The sequence below is a fragment of the Lemur catta genome, chromosome 4, assembly GCF_020740605.2.
Source record: "Lemur catta isolate mLemCat1 chromosome 4, mLemCat1.pri, whole genome shotgun sequence".
In the NCBI taxonomy this organism is placed as follows: domain Eukaryota; kingdom Metazoa; phylum Chordata; class Mammalia; order Primates; family Lemuridae; genus Lemur; species Lemur catta.
Window position 1 is genome coordinate 81,551,677 of NC_059131.1, and position 21,396 is coordinate 81,573,072.

Below are 21,396 nucleotides of genomic sequence, written 5' to 3' on the forward strand. Positions count from 1 at the left end.
CCACAGGCAGTAGAAAGAGGAGTGGGGCCCAGACGCCTGGGTCCTGGGGCCATTTCTGCCACTCACTGGGAGGCTCTACCGACTCTCAAGACACTGGGCCAGTCAGGCAAGTGGGGCCTGCGCAAGCATGGCCCACCTGTTATGAGCCGGTGCTGCGGTCCCAAAGATGCACCCCAGAGCCCACATCTCCCAGGGGAGACGGGCCCCAGGCAGGACAACAGGTCCTGCTGGGGTCTGCACATGAGTGTGGGGCAGTTAGGGGCAGACGCCTCTCAGAGACCCGGAACACATCCCTTTCATTCCCCCTCACCTGCATAGAGCTTCAGACCACTTGTAACAGCTATTCTCCTAGCTCCAGTGACAGTCAATCACAGGCACCAGAGCAAAAACAGAACAAGAGGGTGTCTTCTAATCAGAGCAGCCATGTGCCCGTCTCACCTTTGGGGAGCAGGAGGATGCACCTTGTTCTGAGCACCTGCCCTATGTCTGGCGCCTCTGAGGGCCTCATTTGACCTTCAAATGGCCTGAGGTAGGCTCTGTCGTCGCCTGCCCTTACTGATGAGAAGAGGGAGGTAAGGAGAGACCTCGGCACGTTTCTGAAGGACAGGGGCTGGGATCTGTCCCCCCTGCTCCCAGGGCAAAGTCTACACCTGGTCACCTGTGTGGGCAAGAGCATGACCTAGGTCACCTGGAGTCTGCAGCTCAGCACCTGGCTCAGGGCCTGACAACAGGGGATGCTCAGGGGAAGAAACGCAGAGAGCAGATAAAATGTTATCAAGAACAGTAACTGCTACTGGCAGTAGGCCTTTAGGGGCGGGGCGTGGGGTGGGGGCAGGAATCCAGGTTCACTGTGGACCCCCAGAGCCGGCAGCTCTCACCTGTAGTCCCGCAGCATGAGGTTGGTGTACCGCACGGTGTCGTCCATGCTGCAGCTGACCAGCTGCCCGGACTCATCCACGGTCATTCTGGACACCTGATTCGTGTGGCCTTTCCCAGCAAAGGAGTCATTTTCCCCCGTCTCTGAATCCCAGTAATGTAGGGAGTGTTAAGGAAAAGCTGGCCTCCAGGACTATGGTACCCGACCTGCGGGGGGCACGCCCAGCCCCAGTCCCGGCAGCCAAGAGATCCCGGCCAATTAGGGGAGGACACTGGGCCTGAGGAGACGGCTCCTGGATGTCCACGTCTGGAATTTCAGACGTGTGGTAAGCCAGCGAGACGGCCCCACTGCGAGTCAGTGGGCCATTTTAAACTCCACACGCCCAATTAGAAATAGTCCAACTAAGTCTCCTCGTAACAGTGTCACACACGGCTACGGTATCAGATACCGTGACCACAATGACCTGTAGTGGCCAGCACCGCCCTCAGAACACACAGCTCAGGAGGAAGTCGCTTCTCACTGGGACCCGGCGTAACTGAGTCAATGTTCCTTTTGTTTTTTCTGTAACCTGCTGTCAAGCCCCTGGCCACTGGCAGGAGGCTGGCTGTGCCTGCCGTGTGCTCTCGAGCAAAGGCTCAGGGGCTGCCCCAGCCTCTGGGTGGTTTGTGGACACCGAGTCCCAGGTGCTCAGGCATGAAGTGTGGCTTCCGTAACGAGACTCTCATTTCAAACGCAGGGTACTGTTCCCTCTGGGAACCTAGCAGCATGTTCTGCTGTGGACGTGCCCTTGGAAAGGAACTATCTGGAGCAGGGGGCCACCACACTAGGACTGCGGACAGGAGCAGGGTGGGAGCACAGCTGAGAGCCTGTGAGGACCAGCGTGTCTGGAGAGGGCTCAGCTCCAGCAGGCAGATTCTGGGCTTTCTCTACCACCATCCTTGACAGCCGCTCTACCCCTTTCCTTGCGTGCCCTGCAGATGGCTGCCCCAAGGTTCGAGACTGCTGTGAGGGCGGTGTCAGCAGTCCCAGGCCACGCAAGGGAGCTCAACAGAAACGCTCATACTAGGGAGAAACCAGAAGGCTCATTTATGGAAACCCCAGGCAGGGACTTGTAAGGGGGCCCACACACGTCTCCAGGGAACATCACCCCAGCTCTGATGACGACAGGCTGTGTGACCTTGGGAATGGTTCTTTAGCTGAGTCCCAGTTTTACCATTTTTAAAAAACAAGGGGACTCTACTAGAGGGCGTGCAAGTCCTTCTGAATTCTAAGAATCAATGTCTCCACTGAGACGAGGATGACACTAGCTGTCATTTACAGGGGGAGGGGCAGCCCAAGTTCAGAGAAGTTAAGCCACACACTTAGGGTTGCAAAGCGAGAAGCCTGGAGCTGCTGGGCTCCGTGGGCAGACACGATGCTCCCAGAGGCCACGCTGGTCGGGACAGTGCAGCTGTGGCTGCAGCCACCTGGCTGGCCTGGCCCCTGGCACTGTGGGAACGGGAAATTCCCCTCTCCTGCCAGCGGCTCTGCAGCCGGCTCTGTGAGTCAAAGGATATTAATGTGTCCGTCGTGGCTCCCTGAATAGATGTAGGCCTTGCCGCCGTTTTTATGCACCGTCAGACACTGGATTGATTTACTGTGACCCTGTGGAGGAGACACAGGGCCAGGGTGAGCTGGGGACACACCACCCTGCCCTCCCCACCCATCAGCTGTTTTTTCTGCCCTCTAAGCCTGTCTGGGTAATAGGGAGGGACAAATTCCACCCCTCCCCTCCCCCGCACACGGCAGTGCAGGTGTGCCGAGACCCCGCCCCAGCTGCCTGAACACAGGCTCCTGAGCCACCACCGGTCACCCCCATCGCCTCACCGCCTGACAAAACCCCACCCTTAGCGTCCCTCCCTCCAAGGCACCTAAGCCTGTTTCCCGGACGTGGGTCACTTAGCCTGGTGCCCAAGTGCTAGTATATGCAGACGTGGCCAGCACCCAGCTGACGTCACAGCCACCTGAAGGAGGAAATACTCCATGTCCTCACAACAGAGGACAGCCTGGGGGCTCCGCCTGCTTGGAGCACAGCAGCTGCTGAGGGGCTGAGGGGCGGCCCAGGAGCTTGCAGAGGCAGGTGGAGGCCCTGGCTCTCTCCCAACCAGCCCCCCAACCCAAGCTGTCTGAGGGCTCTGATACCCCAACCTCCCCGACTACCTTAGCGGGGGCACTGAGGACTCATCTACAACCAGAAATCTGCTGCAAGAGGAGGCATTCACCCTCCTCTGTCACTGCTCCTGGGACAGAAGCAACGGTGGCCTTGTGGGCTCAGCACAGCCCCTTCTCCTCTCAGGGGATGTGGCTTCCCCGCCAGTTTCCCTGTTCTTTATCAGCCACACTCGACTGCCAGTTGGCACAATCTGAGCTCAAGGCTTTTCCCCAGGAACTTCCCAAGCATTCTGTGGTGTTCCACTTGTTGCCACAATATGGCATTTATCTTTGGAGAAAAGTACATATAGTTCTCAGCAGGACTGGAGAACGCGGAATTGGCACAGCCATTTCTGTTCTTCCAGTGGAGTTGGGAAAAATCATTACATACCCCAGTAAGAGGCACTGAGCCGCCATTTCTTTCTAACACAGCATCTGGCCAAGCCTGCTGCATACAGCGTGAGCCTCGTGGGGGTGGCTGGAGCCCTCCCTGCCTGCCGAGTCAACTTGTGCTCAGAGGGAGGAGAGGTGACGCAGGTGCTCCCTCACCTGGAACTCATGAGAAATGCAACCTTTTGGCCCTGCCCGGATGTCCACAGGTGTCCCCTCTGACAGGCCCCGGGGTGCTTAACGAGCCAGCTCTCAGCTCAAGAAGCACAGCTCTGGCTTCCCGGAGAAGATCCTGGAGACGGCCTGAGCCCGGCCAGGCAGCAAACTCTTTTTAAAGCTCCCAGGAGGTTCCAGAGCCAAGAACGGCTAGTCCAACTTCACTGCAGCCCGAGATCAGCACAAAAGGCCGCAAGATTCACACAGGTGTAGTGTGAGAACTGGGGTGTGAATTTCTTTTTTGACAGCTATAAAAGCTCACAAGGTTTCTACAGCACCGGGCCCCTGGCAGTTGGCAACAACGGCATTAGCAGCAGCAGACGCGCACAGGCCTCCTGCGCTCCCAGGGTGGCCCTGCTGACAAGACACGGGAGGGTGGACCTGGGGACGGACACTGGAGCCCACTGCTAGGGGAGGCCCATGGGAATTGCTCTCTGAGCAGAGGAAGGTTGCTGATGGCAGTGCCTGAATCGCTCGTGCACGCTTTCTCACAATTCTGCCTGGAGGACCTGCGGAGCAGCGATGGTCTCCAGCTTCCCCTTGGCCCCCCCTCCAGCCCCCTTTTCCTTGCAGGCCACACTCGTCCCTTCCCTGCCACCCCAAGGACAGAGCCACCCCAGAGCAGGCCTCACCTTGATGACCCGCAGGGGCTTGCTGGGGTTGTTCTTGTCCAGGTAGTTGATGTACCCAGACAGGGAGAGGCTGAGCAGGTGGTCCTTCTGCCACAGGCAGCCCAGCTGCTGGTCCAGCACGGTGGAGCCCATGGGAAAAGTGCTCACGACAGAGTTCACATTGACATCCCAAATCTTGGAAGTTTTGTCTCCAGAAGCAGAAAGCAGATGGGTGCTATCAGGACTCCAACTAATCTACTCAAACAAAAACAGTGTGTCACATGCCAGAGAACCTCAGAGTGCAGCCTGTCTATTGCCCCCACTTTTGGGCAGGACAAGGCGGAGCCTGGGGAGGGAGTGGGACATTTCCCAGGAAAGAGAGACCCACCTCTGGGCTTCCTGTTCTGGCCATTGGCTTGTCTAGCCACCTTATCACGACCCTGAAGGTCTGCACCACCGCCCCTGACTTTCAGCCCCTCATTTTAAGTTTTTGTCTAACTTCAAGATGAGTAGGGATGGCTACACACACAGACTCGGCCAAATCCCAAATGCCGGGTCAGGAAACAGACTCATACTCACAGCGTAAATCCCCCCGTCGTGGGCCTTGCTTCCTCCCAGCGCGCACACCTTCTCTCCCGTCTTCCCGTCATAGATGTATATCTTCCAAGAAATAAAAACATACGTGGGTCACATGTATGTGTGCGAATGCCCTCAGTAGTGACCATGCCATTTCGCCACCGACTCTAAAACACAAGTGCTGTTCGACTGAGCTTCCAGTACCATCTAAAAGCAGAGACGTGTGTCCTGGGCTTTGAGGACACATCCCAGGAGATACCTAAGTTCTGTGAGGCAGCAGCAGCTGTCTCGGGCCTGTTGCAGGTGCAAGCAGAGGAGCCACCGCCCCCAAGCCCCGCCCCAGCCCTTACCTGGCCATCAGCACTGGCCGTGGCAAATCTGTTCCCGTCGGGAGAGAATCGCACACAGTTGACAAAGCGGCTGTGGTCCTGTGGGAAAACAGACAGTTACTCACCTAACAAGGGGCCGCAGGCCATGCCTACTTCAGAAAAGCTCTCTCGGAAATATAAAGCCCGCTTTCAGCTTCAGCTATTGTGACAACATGATGCGAACCGTTGTCCACAGGAACATTTCAGAACTTCAAAAAAATCCCAAGCAGCCCCTGTCCCGCCTGACCACTCTGCCTGCCTGGAAGGTGGGCCCATCGCACCAAGGCAGGCCGTCCTCTGGCTTAGCCTCCCTCCCCTACCAAGTGTTCCCTGAGCTGCCCTCTTCCTGCTGGGCCCTGGAGAGAGCTTGAACCCCAATCCTGAAGCATTTGCTGGAGGAATAACTGACTTTTCAACAAAATTAAACAATGGCTATCACCTTCATCGGGAATAACAGTCTGAGTGGCTGGGGAGAAATGACCTCCGGGGGGGACTCACTCAGTCCCTCACCTGAGTGAGTGAATAAATTTACTCCTTCTTGAACCAACAAGAGTCCGACCAACAAGAGTTCATAGCAGAGGATGACCTTCTAGACGCCCACGGCAAAGCTGCAGCACAGTGCCCACTGCATGTGCCCCGCAGGCACTGCTGACCCAGCAAGCTCAGTCGGTGCTGACTGCCAACTCTCCCAGCACAGGAGGGTGAATGGCTGCCATGGGTATGGATACCCACCTGCAGGAAAGGCCATTCCACTCCACGCAGATCACCGGCCCCTCCCCAAAGTAAATCACCAACTTAATTTTGAAGTACAAGCTGCTTGTGTGGAGAGAACTGAATGTGTTTGACTGTGTAATGTTTTGGGGTGAATTCTACCCCTCTAAGATATATGGAAGCCCTAACCCTGGGTACCTACAAATGGGACCTTATTTGGAAACAGGGTCTTTGCAGAAGTAATCAAGTTAAGATGAGGTTGTTAGGGTGGACCCTAAATCCAATAGGACCAGCGTCCTCACAAGATGAGGGAAATTTGGACACAGGTACAGACACAGAAGTGAAGTTGCAGGCAGAGACTGGATGTGTGCTCACCAAGGTAACACTGAGGGCTGTCGGAATATAGAAAGACTAGGCAGGACTCAGGGAGTGTGGCCCTGCCCACACCTTGGTCACGGCTTCTGGCTTCCAGACTGAGCAAATAAATTTCTGCTGTGTAAGCCACCCAGTCTGTGGTGCTCTGCTGTGGTAGTCCCAGCAAACTAACATGGGTATTTAGGTTATTAAGTATGAAATGCCCGATTTCCTTAAGTACTAAGTTTGATAGTTGATATCGTTGACATTTCACTTTGACATTTCTTGTTTTATTTTTATTTTGAAGGTACAGCCTCAGTCTTGCAAACGCACAGTTTGGCTTGTGATTATCTTTCAGATTTTTATTTAGAGTAATTTTTATGAAACCATGGATAAGTCACAAATTCGTGTTATTTTTGAATACGTGTTCCGTTGTGGAACTAATGCAGCTCAGACAGCTCGAAATAGCAACAAAGTATTTGGGAAGGATGTGGCTAATGAACGTACATCAATGGTTTGAGAAATTCTGTTGGTGATTTTAATCTTAAAAATAAGCCATGTGGGTGACACCTAAGACCAAGGTGAATAACGATGAGCTGAAAGCTGTAGTGGAAGTGAATCCATTTTAACCTATGCATGAATTAGCACCAAGGTTTGGTATTACTATTTCAACAATATTGGACCACTTGAAACAAACTAGCAAGGTAAAGAAGCTGGACAGACGGGGACTGAATGAACTAACTAAGTGAGCATCATAAGAGAAATAGTCCTGAGGCTTGCCTTTCTTTGCTGTCATAACATAAAGAGGAACCATTTCTACACCATATTATTACGTGTGATGAAAAATGGATTCTTTTTGACAATTGCAAGCGTTTGGCACAATAGTTAGATAAAGATGAAGTGTGAAACATAGTCTAAAACCGAATACTCATCAAAAAAAGCTAATGGTGCCTATTTGGTGGGCCAGCACTGGTATTATCCACTATAGCTTCACGAAACCTGGTCAAACAATTACAGCATATGTCTACTGCAATCAATTGGATGAAACGATGGGTACACTTGCGATTAAGCAGCTGAGACTGGTCAAGAGACAGGCCAGTCTTCTTGCAAGACAATGCTGGACCACATGTTGCATAAACAACACTGCTCAAACTATAGCAGGTGGACTTGGAAACTCTCTGTCATCCACCATATTCACCACACTTTGCACCAACTGACTACCACATCTTCCAGGCTTTGGATCACTTCTTGCAAGGAAATATATTCAATTCTCAACAAGCTGTGGAAAACGCCCTTTGTGATTTCATCACCACTTGCTCTCCAAGCTTCTTGCTACTGGCATCAACGAGCTACCGTTAAGATGTCAAAACTGTGTCAATAGTTTAGACGCATACTTTGATTAATTATACTACTTCTTGTTTGAGACATAATAAACTACACTTTTGATTCGAAATTGGACATTTCATATTTAATGACCTAATAATAAACGTTGTCTGTAGTGCTCATGGAATAGCCCTTCCAGGTAAACCATGCCCATTTTACTGATGAAATACAGGCCCAGAAAGAGCAACCAGGTGCCCGAGGTTCCGTAGCACCACTCTCAGGAAATCGATGTGCCTGCAAAGCCCCGCCAGGGCGGGAGAGACAGACTCCATGCCGTCGGGCAATTCCTGCAGGGCAGCAGCTCTCGTCCCACTCGGTTCAGGTCTGGGCTCCAGGACACCCACCGGCAGCCCTGTCAGGTGCAGACTGAAATTCTCTGGGCTAGAAAAGAGATGCAGCCCCAGAGCTGCAGCACAAAGCAACCCCAGGCTTCCCACTCACCAGTTACCCACTGCCCTCAGCCACCAGCCCGAACCTCACTGCCCCCCAGCCCTTCCTCAGGGTGCTGCCAAGTGTGCTCACGGCCGGGGGTCAGGCTGGATACGGGTAAGGCTGAGCCCTGGTCCTGAGCTCAACCAGAATCTCCCCCGTCACCAACCCATGTTTTAATTAAGATGACAAAAGCTTGAGAAATCAAATATCCTGGCAATGGGGAGTCTGGTAATTAACTGCTTGAGCTTTACTGAGGGCGACCACAATCATGGTTCCCACCCCAGTGGACAAGCAGACCATCCTTCCTGCCTCATTTCAGCGAGTGCTGTCATGGGACTATATTCTGTCCTATGACTGCAGAGCTCATTCTCTGTGGATTGTGGCCACTACCCACAAGGGTGGAGGATGGAAGCACTGAGCTGTCTCAGGCTGAGCCGACGTGGACTCTGGTTTGTGACAGCCATGCAGGCTGGTAAGCCCCTGGCCTGCCCAGCCCCTGTGTTGTGCTTTTTCAGTTCCTTTAGTACATTCATCCTGTCTCTAAGGTCTTTTCTGCTTTAATGGGTTGTGCTGTATGTTTTCTGGCATTTCCAGCTGTGTGGGGTGGGGATGATCCACCACACTGACTGAAAGTGAAACTGACTTTCCACACTGGGATCTCAGGCCCTCCTGGCTGCGGCCACCTTGCCTCACTTTACTGTCTGGGGTCAGGGAGCCTGCAGGCAAACACCTGCCATAGAAGAACCAGGCCCAGAGAGGGGGAACTCGAGCCACACCACTTGCAAGAATCTGGTTTCCAGTTTCTTGTCCAGAGCTCTTGTCTCAGCTGCGCTGGCTCTTGGGCCTTGGGCCGATGCTGGGCAGGTTCAGGCAAGTTCTGGCCAGAAGCCAGCCCAGAGGGGTCAGATCCTTAACCCTTAACTCTTCAGGCTTGTCCCCACCCTCTCTGCTCCCACCTCAACCTTTAGGAAGCCCCTGTACCCCCCCATGCCAAGGACCCCGCCCACATCCACATCAGCCCACGTCCCCTGGGTGTGTCAACAGGGCTCAGCTGCTGCAGAAAGGAGCCGGCTCGGTGCAGTCTGTGTTGGGAGGGCCTCAGGGGTCTCGCCCTCCCAGACTGTCTAAGGGGGGACGCGGGTACAGACACCACTCACTCCTCCTTCTGGATGAGGTTTAACAAGCCAGCTCTTAAATGACATAACCGCAGTGCAAATCTGAGACATCAGACCAAAACCTCGAGTTCTCCCACTGCCCAACCCTGCTTCTTCAGTGGGTGTGGCCCGTTCTCATCCTCAGCACTGCCCTCACCCTGGCTCTTCTGTCCCCAAGGCCAAGTTTCCTCGATGGTGAAGTGGATGAAGGTGACAAGCTGGAGTCAACTTACCCCTGGGCCCCTCTGACTAAACACGTCAGAACAGGGAGGCCAAAACACCCTGCCCCAAATTCAGCAGAGCACCCAGAGCACGGGCAGGACAACAGGTACTGATTTCTCTTGCTATACATGAGGAACATGCTACGAATTAGGGGAAAACATTCAGCTACCATTTGGTTTCAACTTGTAACAAACATTGATTTCACTGCCTCCCTAAAATCAGAACATGGAAATCCTTATTCCAGGTCCAGGTTCCAGAAGTCAGGGAACTCCTGAGAAGCAACCCCAGACACACAAACCCTGGGGCCCCAGGCAGCTGTCTGCGGCCCACCTCAAAAGCACACACCTCTGCTGGCACCTCCCGCACAGTGGAGTGTCCTGTGTCCCTCCCTGGGCCCTGGGGCCACACAGGTGCAAGGGAGGGGCCGGGTGAAGGCCAGACAACACAGATGCCCCTCGAGTAGCAGGCGCGGGCTGGACTCAGAGCCTCAGGCTGCAGAATCTCAATCCCTGTCATCTTTTCCTGCAACTCGAGCCACACAGCAAGAGTCCAAATGCGCAGGAGACTGATGTCTGCTCCTGAAATAGCCCCTTCAAAGGGAAAGCGCAGGGAACAGCCCATTATTAATAAAAAAAAAAAAAAAAAAAATGAGGGCTAAAAATAGGCCTTTCCACAGGGAGGCCAGGCCAGTGGACAAAAGGAGCAGGTTTGGAAACATTGCTGGGAGTTCAGAGACTTGGCAGCTTCCTACGGCTGCCTGGCTCGGCCACCTCCTGAGCTGGACCCCCAGGCCCCGCCCCACCCCTGCACAGCTTTGCGGTCCAGCCTCAGGCTGCCCCTGTGCCTGGTCCACTCCTGCCTGTCTGGCTGTAGCCAACGCGTGCCAGCCCCCTGGCTGGACTGTGTCAAGGAAGCCCCCTTTCCCCCTCCCCACTGAGGAAACTGAGGCCTGAAATAACGAGGTAACAAGTAACACATCCAAGACCACGTCACTGATAGGGACCGAGTGCCACTGGGCTCCCGGTGGCCTGACTCCAGCAGGCACACGCCCCCTACCTGGTCAACTCATGTGTGCTCCAGCAGCCTGAGCTGACCCTGTACGTAAGAGGACAGCCCATGTGCAGCCATGCTGTGCATGTCTATGAGCCACACCACAAGGCGCATGAAGGCTGACAAGTGCCCTTTATCACCCACTCAGAATACCCACCCCGGGGCCGTGCCTGGCATGAAGAAACACCCATGGGCGCAGTGGGGGAGGCAGGGAGACCATCTCAACACCCGTCCATTCTTTTCAGGCCACGGTCAGACCCTCCAAGGGGAAGCTAAACAACCTTCATCCACAGAACGCCGGTGCTGGAGGTGGAGCCTGCCCTGCCCAAAGCCTCCGTTTCAGCCCCAGCCGCCTGTGATCCTGGGTGGGTGGTGGGCGAGGATGAGCTGGGCCTGGGCCTGTTCTGGGCGAAAGGCTTCTCCACCCTCCTGCAACTGCCTCGCTCAGGTCCATGCAAACAAGGAGCCAAGCTGGACCGTGGTCCCTCCGGCCTGGAGGGCGCACAGGAGAGCCCGGCTAGAGCGGAGCCGAGGCTCAATTTCAGAGCAGCCAGGAGTCCATGCTCGCTCCACACAATGGACTCTTAACAAAAAGGAAAAGCGTCATAAATCCCAGGCTTGGGCCAGTGAGATGGAGGGTGGTTTACCCAACTTCACTAGCTAAGGTCCTGCTTGCTTTTCTCCGAAATGCTATTTGCATTTTTGCTCAGGCCTGGCATCATTGGGGCTTTGTTTTGTCATGTACTGAAATTCAGAATATGACTCACTCCTCTCCAGGCAGCACTCCAGCTCGACCCCCCTGGGCCCTCTCCTGCCCTGGCAACTGGGGAAGCTCCCCAACAACGTCTACCTCCCACCCGCTGGTGGGTCCCAGGGCCCAGCCATGCGGCCTCCTGGGGAGGGGTGGGCACAGATGCCACCACAGCTGCTCACTCTCAGAGGAAGGTTCTAGCAGGCACAGGCCGAGAGGGCTTGAGGGCTGGGGAGGAAGGAAGGCAGCCCTGACCCCAGGTGGTCATGGGGCTGGGAATGAAGATTTGGGGAGAAAAGACCATTACTGTTTGGATTTCACAGTAAGAGGAACTTAATTTCCTCTAAAAAAAAAAAAAATCCCACACATATTTTAATTTTAAAAAGCTTTTACTACAAAAGGCTCAATTAATTCCTCAGAACCTCCACATCCCAGCTTTTGACTGAGAACCCACATATGGAAAGAAGCCTGGCAGGAGGCTCTGCCCCCACCCAGCCTTCAGCGCAGTTCTCACCTGCCTCACTTAACCTCTGTGCCTTGTGCTCAGTTCCCATCGTCTGCACAATTTCCCTCCAGCTCTGGGGAAGAAGCCGGCTTGTTTCACAGGTGTGGGGTCCCCCAGAGCCCTCCCTGTCCTTTCAACGCTAGGCCAGCTGACCCTGTTGCAATTTTTCCAGATGGACCCCCACGCACGTCCTCGTGAACACATGGATGTCGACTGGCACCTCTCCCGTTTTCCCCACAGCTGTGGGCTCAGTGGAGGAGGGTCCTCACAACTCTATTTCCTGGGGGGCCTGGAGGCATGACTCTCTCAGAGGTCATGGGGCCGGCTAGCTCAGCACTGGGCTGCCACCCAGTGTCTCTGATCCTTGGGCCACAGCCCTGTGGATCTCTCCCAGGTCCTCAGACAGGAGCTGGAGCTGAGGCCTCCACAGGAGACTTCAGGACACACAGCGCTGCCTGCCCTGGAGACGGGCCGGCTGGATAAACATTTCTACCTGACACCCCTGGGCCGGGGCTGTGGGGTGAGGACAGTTCTGAGGTTACAAAGGAAAAGAAAAGAGGAAGAATGTTCTGGCCAAGCCCCTGAGGGAGCACACAGTGGTGCAGAGCGCAGGCTTGACCCCATAGCCTGGGAGCAAACCCTGGCTCCACTTAATGTCCATTGTGAGGCTCCATGCCTGGTTTAATCCACATCTGCCAAGTGCAAATGGTCCCTTCCCAGGGCAGGGAAAGGAGCCCCCACCCACACTCAGCCCAGATTATGGCCAAATGAGACCAAACAGGATGTGGGGGGCTGGGCAGCAGGGTGATGGCACTGGAAACAGGCCAGGAGAGCCCTGGCTGCTGTGGGAGCCTCTCCCCCTTCTCCCTCCTCTAGGATGCTCAGCTGACTCAGCATTTCTCACCCGCTGTCCCACAGCACCTCCCTCTGCCCCCCCACCGACCTTGAGCCACAGCCTTCTACAAAGCTCCCCAAATAGCCAGGTCTCTAGTACCTACCAATTAGGCAGTGGCCACCGGGGTAGGATCTAAGAACTACAGGGTGTCCGGAAGGGACCTTTGGGCTGCATGCTCTGTTGGACACAGGATACCTCACTCATGCTTCCCACGTAGCCCGCCAGGCCCTGCCCAGCCTGAGGCTCCAGGGACGAAATGAAGCCCGTTTCACTCTAAGTGGAGAATCCTTGGAGAGCCCTCCTGTACCCTAAGCCAAGACTTGTCTCTGGGAATTCTGCCCACTTCGTGCACCCTGTACCCGCTACTTATGATTCACTGCGTTAAGTCATTAAAACACACAGTGCTCCTCAGTGAGCCACTTTAAGGACATGATCTCATCTGAGCCTCCATGAGGCAGAGACACTCAAGACCACAGATGCTCCTGAAGGACGACGAGACCCGAGACCTCCGGCCAATCCCCAAACTCAGCCACCTCCAGGATGACATAAATCACCCCTCAGATGCACATATTCGGGTTCTGCGTGGTCACACCATCCTTTTCTCACCCATGGTGCATGCGCTAAGAGGAACTGGGAGAGCCGGGGCAGGTTCAGAACCACAGACCACGCTGGGACAGGCTGCTGTGCTCCCCTGCGTCACCCTCCCTCCAACCACTGGGGCAGGAAAATGGTACCACAGCTGCTCCAGATCAGCTGGGCAGGTGCTCCTGGTTCAAATTCACAGTTAAAACCGTCAGGTGCTGACGGCCCCCACAGGCCCCCATCCTGCAGATGAGAAAACTGAGGGATAGTGAAGCCCAGGCTGTTGTCCAAGAGAGGGAGCATGTACAGAGTGGGGCTGAGACCCTACCATTTATACTCACAGACTGCTCCACTGGGGCACTTTTTGCATATTTTTTCCACAAAAGGACTCTAATTCTTCTAATTGTACATCACCTTGCATGCACGTCTCTGCCCTCATTGCCTCATCCCCTCTCTCTAGGGGAGCCCCTGAGAGACCAACCCAGATGTCCTGCAAGTCCATTTCCTCTGCTGCTTTGGTGGCTCAGATGAGAGCGAGCTTAGGTGTGAGGATTGCACAACTGAAGAGCTGGCTGACACCGCCCCGGGCTCCACAAGCTCCGCTTTCTAACGAGCACTTCCAGCCCAGGACGCTCACCTGAACACAGGCACCAGAGACGCCCCTGCCCCTACCCCTGTTGTGTGCATGCTGTCGAGGGCAGGGCCCCTCTGGGCTGGAACCTCACGTGCCCAGCTGAGGCCCTAGGAGGGCGAGTGCTAAGACTAGAGAGCCCTGCCCTCTCTGCATACGTTACCCACCAAGTGCCCTTATGTCTACACATCATGGCATAAGTGTGTAGTAGACATCAGTATCTAAACAGGCTTCAATTCTGTTGGTCTCACATATAAACCACAAAGTCCACCCAAAAACCACTGTAAGAGAGAAGTCCACTTACTCCAATTGTGAACTTGAACTTGAACGGGGGCCCCTCAAAGAATGCAGCACAGTTATCATCACTTCCTGTCGCCAGCCGGTACGGCCTGCTCTGCTTGATGTCCACACTGTTGATGACTTTGTTGTGTCCCGTGATCTCGCCCACAGAAGAGCCACTGTCCCACAGGAAGACAGCTCCAAACCTGGACCCAAAGAGAGGAGTCAAAGGAAAAAAAATCAATCCTGGACGGTCGATGAGAAATGTGATAGCTGAGCTCCCAGTGCACCAAGGACAGGAGTGAATGTGAGCAAGGCAGCTTGGGAAGTTAAAGGAACAAACCTGAAAGCACTGTGATTCTGGCACTGTGGGTATTTGTCCAAAAGCTCTAAGGGCAGGTAGGGGCAACCTGGGCACCTTTGGGGAGGGACTGCAGGTATGTGTCTGTATGGCCCCACGCCAAAGTACCTCCCGCATGGCAGGTGCCTCAGAAGCACCAGCCCGGGGATATCTTTATGGCTTCATCACTCTCGTAATAGTTCTGTGGGCAGGGGCTGGGATGCAGACCAGTTACCATCCCCTGCAGGAACAGAGATGCCTTGCTCTTAACTGGCATTCAGAGAAAATATATCGTGGTAGTTAATATTTGCTACCAAATGAAAACGGAACAAAGACCCACAGGAATGACTTGAAAAATGATGGAAAAATTAATACCCAGCAGTACACGAACTAAGAAGTGCCTCTCAGGGAGGGAAATAAAAGACATGTGGCTGTCAAGTTCAAGCCCCCGTGGGCAGCCGTGGTGCTGTACAAGGAACCCTGACGGCTCTTGGAATAAGGAAGCCTGGGTTCCAGCGCTGACCCTGCTGGTCACCAGGCCCAATAGGCAGCACCTGCCACCCCAGCGTCCACTGGGTCTTGTTCTCTGCTCAGGGAACCTTAGGTGATGCACTCAGCTGGGGGCACAGTCCAGTCTCCCTTGTGGGTTCACATGGCAGCTGTCAGAAAGGACCCCAATACAAGAGGTATCTCTCTTTCGCCTTGTTCCCTCCTGCTGCCTGGAAGGTGGGCACGGCAGCTGTTCTGGGAGGCAAGGGTCTCAGCATGTCAGAGGAGAGTGAGGCCCCAGGGACAGAGCCACTGTGATGTGGAGCCCTCCCTCAAATGTGGCCAGTGACCACCAGTGAAGGCGGCCGGGGGCCTGGCCCCTATTGGGAGCTCAACCTACACTGGCCCGAGCTGACACAGACATCACTGCAGCCCCCTCCCACCCGGGCGCAGCATGCGGAGCACAGGCCATGGGACGGGCAGAGTGGCCGAGGGAGTGACTCACTTCTCCCTTCCTTCCCCGACCACGGCGATCCTCTTACTGTCTTCAGTCCAAGCAATGTCTTTAATCTTCCCCGCGAAGGGCTGATACTCATACTTCAGCAGGTGCTCCTTCTGTGTAGTGTCCCAGATCCTCAGCTTCCCAGACACATCTGTGGGACACACAGGGGTGGTGAGAGCCACAGGTCACCGCCGGACAAGGGCCACGTGGCCACAAGCCCACTCAGCACCACCTCTGGTTTCTCGGGCTTCCTGGAGGGAAACGACACTCAGCCACCCTCCAAAGCAGAGCCTGCTGCCCCCATGAGGGCTGCTACTTGGGGTCCCTGCATTTCACCAGAAATCACCTGGGGAACAAACCCTGCTTAGATGTCAGAAAAAGCGCAGGACACATGATGGTGACATTTCAGTATGCCACGAAGCAGTTTAGTTACTGTGTTTCTTTGCTTGTAGGGGCATCCAAATGGCTTATAGGTCTTGGACAACCTTTGTAAAGTGACAAGATTAGCTATGCCCGCCTTTCCCATGCTGCTGCTGCAGGAACTAACAGAACTGAGGTGTGCAGCTGTGTGGTGCAACCATGCAGCCCGGGGTGACGCTGCGGCTAGGCCTGGTGGCCCTTGCCAGGGGTCTGCAGACCTGGCCCCTATGCAGCTCCCTGACAGCATGCTGCCAGGCAGATTGGGAGCCTTACTCACTACCAGGAACGCTCCACAGCTCGCAGGAAGCAAAGCGTGAGTAAAAGTCTTTTGAGAGACCTACGAGGTAGGTGTTGTGAGGGGAGGAGACCTGTACACTGAACCTGATGGCAGCTGCGTTCTCATCGGAGCGTGGGCCGCCAACTGCAATAGAGCAATGCTGGAGGCCACACACCTCCCTCCCACGCTGTGATCCTGTCACCAAGTACCAACTCCCAGTCAGACACACCCCTTCCAAATCAGCACCCTGTCGGCGTAAGACATGGGAGCATCTCACACAAACTCTTGGGCTTAGAACCTCAGCCCAGGCCTCCAAGCAGGTAGGGGTGCCCGGCTTTCCCAGAAGACCCCAGACCACCTCAGTACCCCACACAACTCCAGCTGGTTCCAGTGAAAACAGTGCTTGTTTAAACAGTGCCTGTTTTCTTGGTCGAGCCAAGGCAAAGGAGGGCAGCAGCAAAGAGTTAGGCCTCAGGAGCTGGTGCCCCAGGTTCAAATCCAGCCTCTGCCACGTCCAGGCTTTGTGGGCCTCACCAACTACATGGCCACCATGTTCCTCCATGCAAGAGGGGGAAATAAGAGAGCCCCCTCACAGGGCTGCTGTAGGGTTTGACAAGTTAACACGTACAGTCTCTGACTAGTCCTCAGTATGCAGGGAGCACTTGACACGAGTCAGCCAGGACTAGTCGTGAATGAACTGAGGCCACCAGAGACCCTGCACTTATGAGCAGACACAGAGCCCGAGCCTAGACTGGGCCAGTCCCTAAGACTCAGAAGGCCCACGTAAGGACTGTCCCTGGCGCTCAGCTCAGCTGTGGGGACAGACAAAAGGAGATGCCAAGTCCACAGGAACAGCATTAACTTGGGGAGTCCCAGAGAGCCTGGGGTCCTCTGGGCGAGGTCCTGGCGTGTGGCCAGAGGTAAGTTCCAAAGACAACCTGGAGAACTGGTTAGTGAAGTCCCATCGCCAAACAGGTCAGCGGGGAAAGAAAAGGAAGTCAGCAGAGGCCGGCAGCTTCAGAGAACGAATGCTGGGTGTGCAGGAAGGACACGCACACGTGTGCACACGCTCCCTCACGTGTACTCACAAACACACACTGCCCCATGGAGAGCACAATGCTCCCCAGGACAGGGTGGAGGGCATCTCACCCGCTACCCCAGGACTGGGCCTAGAGCTCTCGCCTCCCTGGGCTCAGCGAGCCACTGCCTGCTCCTCCCATCAGCGCAGCCTCCAGTCCAGGCCTGGCTTCCCGGCCACCTTCCACCCACCATCTCACCAGCCAGACCATCATCAGCCTCCTCCATGGGCCCTGCTTACTTGTGTAATTCTTTTCAGAAGCCGCCGGAGCAGGAAAGAGACAGGAGGGGCCCAGGGATCAGGTGCTCAGGCCCTGATCTGATGAGAACAATGCTGCCACAGTCCCCAAACACTGGCTGAGGGCCTGCTGGGGGCCAAGTTGTGTGCGAGGGGAATAGTAGTGACCCTAACAGACCAAGCGCCTGCCCTGCAGAAGGGTCTAGAGAGGGGGCAGACAATAAAAGCATACCTTCCATTTCATGTCTGTCCACACGGCACCAGGAAGAAAAGCTAAGCAGTGCAGGGCAGGGGAGGAAGGGGGAGGCTCCTTCCCTCTGCAAACTCTTGCTCACCGCTAGGACAAAGGGCTGCACAGTGGAGTGACCGTGCTCAAGGCATCTGTATTGTCCCTGTGCCCCATGCGCAAGTGTACAGAGCTGCCCAGCAAACCCATGGTGCGAAGCAGATGGGGCAGCAGGTGGGAGAGCCAGCCCTCCAGTCCCAGGGAGGCTTCTGCTCACAACGGAGCTGCAGCCTGGTCTTCCCTCGCCTGAGCAACCCTTACGGCCTCCATCCCTGGGCACAGATGACCCTTCCTCCAGGAAGCCTGCCCTGGGCGTATGGCCAAACCACATGTCTGCCGCTCTCTGCACCCCAAAGGCCATTGGGAATCACTGCCCGGGTGCTGAGGGGACTGGGCAATAGGGGCAAACCACTAGCATGGAGCTATCTCAGGAAAAATAGAGGATGAGGCCTGCCCCAGAAATGATGCCTGCACTTTGAGAACCATCATGCGGGAATGCAGGCTCCCAGCGGGCAGAGACTGACTGTCTCGTTCAGTGCTGGAGGTTCCCAGGCGTGCAGATTTCAGCAGCCGCGGACCAGTCACCCTGGCAGGATCTAAAGAGCCCACAGAGAGCTGGGACCCCACCTGGGAGTGAGCTCTGGGCTTCCTGAGGTACTGGGAGCCTTCCAGCCAGCTGGGCACACCAGGTACCAGGTAACCCACTTAGTGAGCCAGCACTTCCTGAGCCGCCCTCCTCCTCCCTCCAAACCCTACACACCACACTATTTTTAGCCCAACTCCATCTCTGCAGCAAACATTCCTCTGTAACCCTTAATCACTTCACTCTATTCAAAGAAAGGTATTAGGTTTGGAAAACCTGATCACACACAAGAATACCTGGACAGAGTGAGACCTCAAACCCCCTTGGTTCCTCCACCGTATCAGGGTGCTTTTAAAAAGAGAGAACAGACTGATAGTCATTTATTTATGGGGCCCATCCTTTGCGTCAGTCTCAGACACAGCCTTCCTCGTGGATTCTGCAGCAGCATTTGAAGGCCATTGATTTCTGTCTTGCTGAAATCCCCTTCGGGACCCGGGAGAGGGCAGACCTGGGCCTGCAGGCTCTCGGCTTGATGCTGACAGAGCAGGGCAGCCGTGCCAGGCAAGGGGCAGAGGCCCTGCCAACCACATTCCTCTCCTGAGAAGACACTGCTCAGAGCACCCGCCTCTGTGTTAAACACAATTGAAAAGACGTTTGGGCCAAATCTTGGGGCTTTAAATGCAGAGACATTTTGCCGGCAAGCAGGGCCAGGGGAAAAAATAAATCACAGGGCTAAAATAAAACATGAGATATAAATTAGAGCAAGTTTTACAGATGGAGTTGGAGTCGATCTCAACACTAAAATCATTAAGTGCCTACTACACATCAGACTCCTGGCCCGGCCCTCGCCATGATCTCGGCTGGCCTGCTGTCCCAGCTGGATCGGTGCAGAGCCCCAGTTTTGGTGACAGATAGTGTGGTCACCCTGGCGTTCAGCAGTGCGAGAGCTGTGGTGCACTGTCTCAGCAGCCTCAGCTCACAGGAAGGGAAAACGAAGGCCTAGGAAGGGAAGTTCTTCCACTAAGGCTACACGGCTAGTAAGGGGCTACTATGGTTTGAACGTGCCCCCCAAAAAGCATGTGCTGGAAAGTTAATCCCCAATGCAACAGTGTGGGAAGTGGGCCTAACGAGGTGATCAGGCTACCTGGGCTGTCCTCATGGATGGCTTAATGCTGTTATCAATGGGGGGGATTCCTTATAAAAGGACAAGTTCAGCGCCTCCCCCCACCCCGGCGCTCTCTTGCCCTCTCTTTCCTTTTCTGCCACAGGATGACGAGGCAAGAAGGCTCCTCAGTTCCCAACTCCCCAGCTCCCAGAACCATAAGCCAATTCATTACAATTACCCAGTCTGTGGCACTCTGTTGCAGTAGCACAAAACAGACTAAGACAGGGCTGAACCCAGGTCTTCCCCAATCCCAAAGCCTGCTGTCTCCCAGACAGACATAGACCCTTCAGGAACAGGCTGCTGGGCACACACAGGGCAGTATAGGCAGAACCCAGCAGCACGTGTGAATCCCGCCCTTCCCTCCTGGTTATCTAGCTTGTTCAGCGATGTGGTTGTGGTGTCACTCTCCAGACATGCTGACGGGGCCCACATCAGCTCACGTACTTAGCTCTCCCTGGGGTTGGAAACAGGGCTAAGCAAGACAGGCAATATTTGTTGAGCATGTGAATGAATATAATTGAGTCAATGAATAATTGGGACCCCACTCTAACTTCTTTGCGTCCTGCTCTCATCTGTACAGGTAAAGCTCTACCTCAAGGAGCTAAGTGAATAAAGCTCCTGTAAGCATGAAGATCTTTCTGTCCCTTGCCCAGCCTCCTCCGCTGCCACACAAAAGCTCAGGCTGAAGAGACCAAAGGGCCAGTCCACAAATACAACGTAAGCGCTTGCTTTGAGGCCAGCACTGTGTCAGGTACTGGGAAAGGACAGCGGACAAGAATGACACAAAACAAAACTATAATTCAGATACACACGTAGTGAGCTCCAGCACGTCATGCGGCTACCTGCAGAAGGCCTCTGGCCAACCTCACAGGAGCCATTTCTGCTAACTTCTGAGTTGGAACCAACTGGAACACTCTGAACTACAAAGCATATTTTCTAGAACTAAAGCCAGTTCTGGAATGGGGCACTTCAATGGCTTATACTTTCCCTGTCAGCCCCAGCTGAAACTATGTACATTGGTTCTCTCACCTGTCAACTAAACCCTCTTCTCTCCCCCCATCTCCCCCAGCCAGGAGCCCAGCTCAGCCTGGGGTCCCGAGCGCCCCCTGGGCCACACCACATACCTCCAGAGGCGACGTAGAATCCGCTGGGCGCGTACTTGGCCACCACCACCTGATGGGCATGCTCCGTGTAGATGTCGGCCACGGCTGGGTTCTGCAGGGAGGAGACCTCAGAATGAACTGAAGGAACACAGAGCAGCTAAGCTGCTGCCAGCTCTCCAAATTAACACATTTGTGGGGAAAAAAATGACATGCACACAAATACCTTAAGTCAAAACCTCCATAAAGAAAACCCTAGAAGCATATCTACCTGCCTATCTTTCGGTGATAGAATTTTAGGTAGTTTTAACTCTTTATCTTCACTCTATAATTACAGAATTCAGAGGCTCTTTTTTTTCTTATTTGTTTTTCTGTCCTTTTCATAATATGGAATACATATTTATAAAATATATACATGAAACGAAAGTTTGATTGAAAAAGCCACCATGGTTCCAATTGTCCCCTACTTGTGGGAAACTGCCAGTTGAGGCTGCCATCCCAATTCCCCCAGGCTGAGCACCCTCTCACTCAAGACCAGCTCTCCCCAGGCTGCCCTTTGATGCCCAAATGCTCCAAACAGAGCTCCTGGCTGTGCCGTCCAGGGGTGGAGTGGGGCACGCAGCTGGATCCTTCTTTGTCAAAAACCTGGGTTTGGGATGAAATGTCGATTCCCCACTTGCTTTTGCAGCGCGCACACACACACACACACACACACACCCCCTGTTCTCAATGTGTCTCCACA

General features: G+C 54.5%; 1 protein-coding gene across 1 annotated transcript in view; it reads right to left on the minus strand.

Annotated features, from left to right (window-relative positions):
* The window catches only part of WDR1 (WD repeat domain 1), a 40,751-nt gene that overhangs the window by 8,228 nt on the left and 11,127 nt on the right, over positions 1 to 21,396 (minus strand). Inside the window, exons 3-10 of the mRNA XM_045550379.1 lie at positions 20,679 to 20,769; positions 15,512 to 15,659; positions 14,203 to 14,383; positions 5,211 to 5,288; positions 4,864 to 4,944; positions 4,306 to 4,539; positions 2,434 to 2,521; positions 879 to 1,035 (exon numbers count right to left, since the gene is read on the minus strand). Coding sequence (XP_045406335.1) covers positions 879 to 1,035; positions 2,434 to 2,521; positions 4,306 to 4,539; positions 4,864 to 4,944; positions 5,211 to 5,288; positions 14,203 to 14,383; positions 15,512 to 15,659; positions 20,679 to 20,769 — 1,058 coding nt within the window. The remainder of the gene's footprint in view (positions 1 to 878; positions 1,036 to 2,433; positions 2,522 to 4,305; positions 4,540 to 4,863; positions 4,945 to 5,210; positions 5,289 to 14,202; positions 14,384 to 15,511; positions 15,660 to 20,678; positions 20,770 to 21,396) is intronic.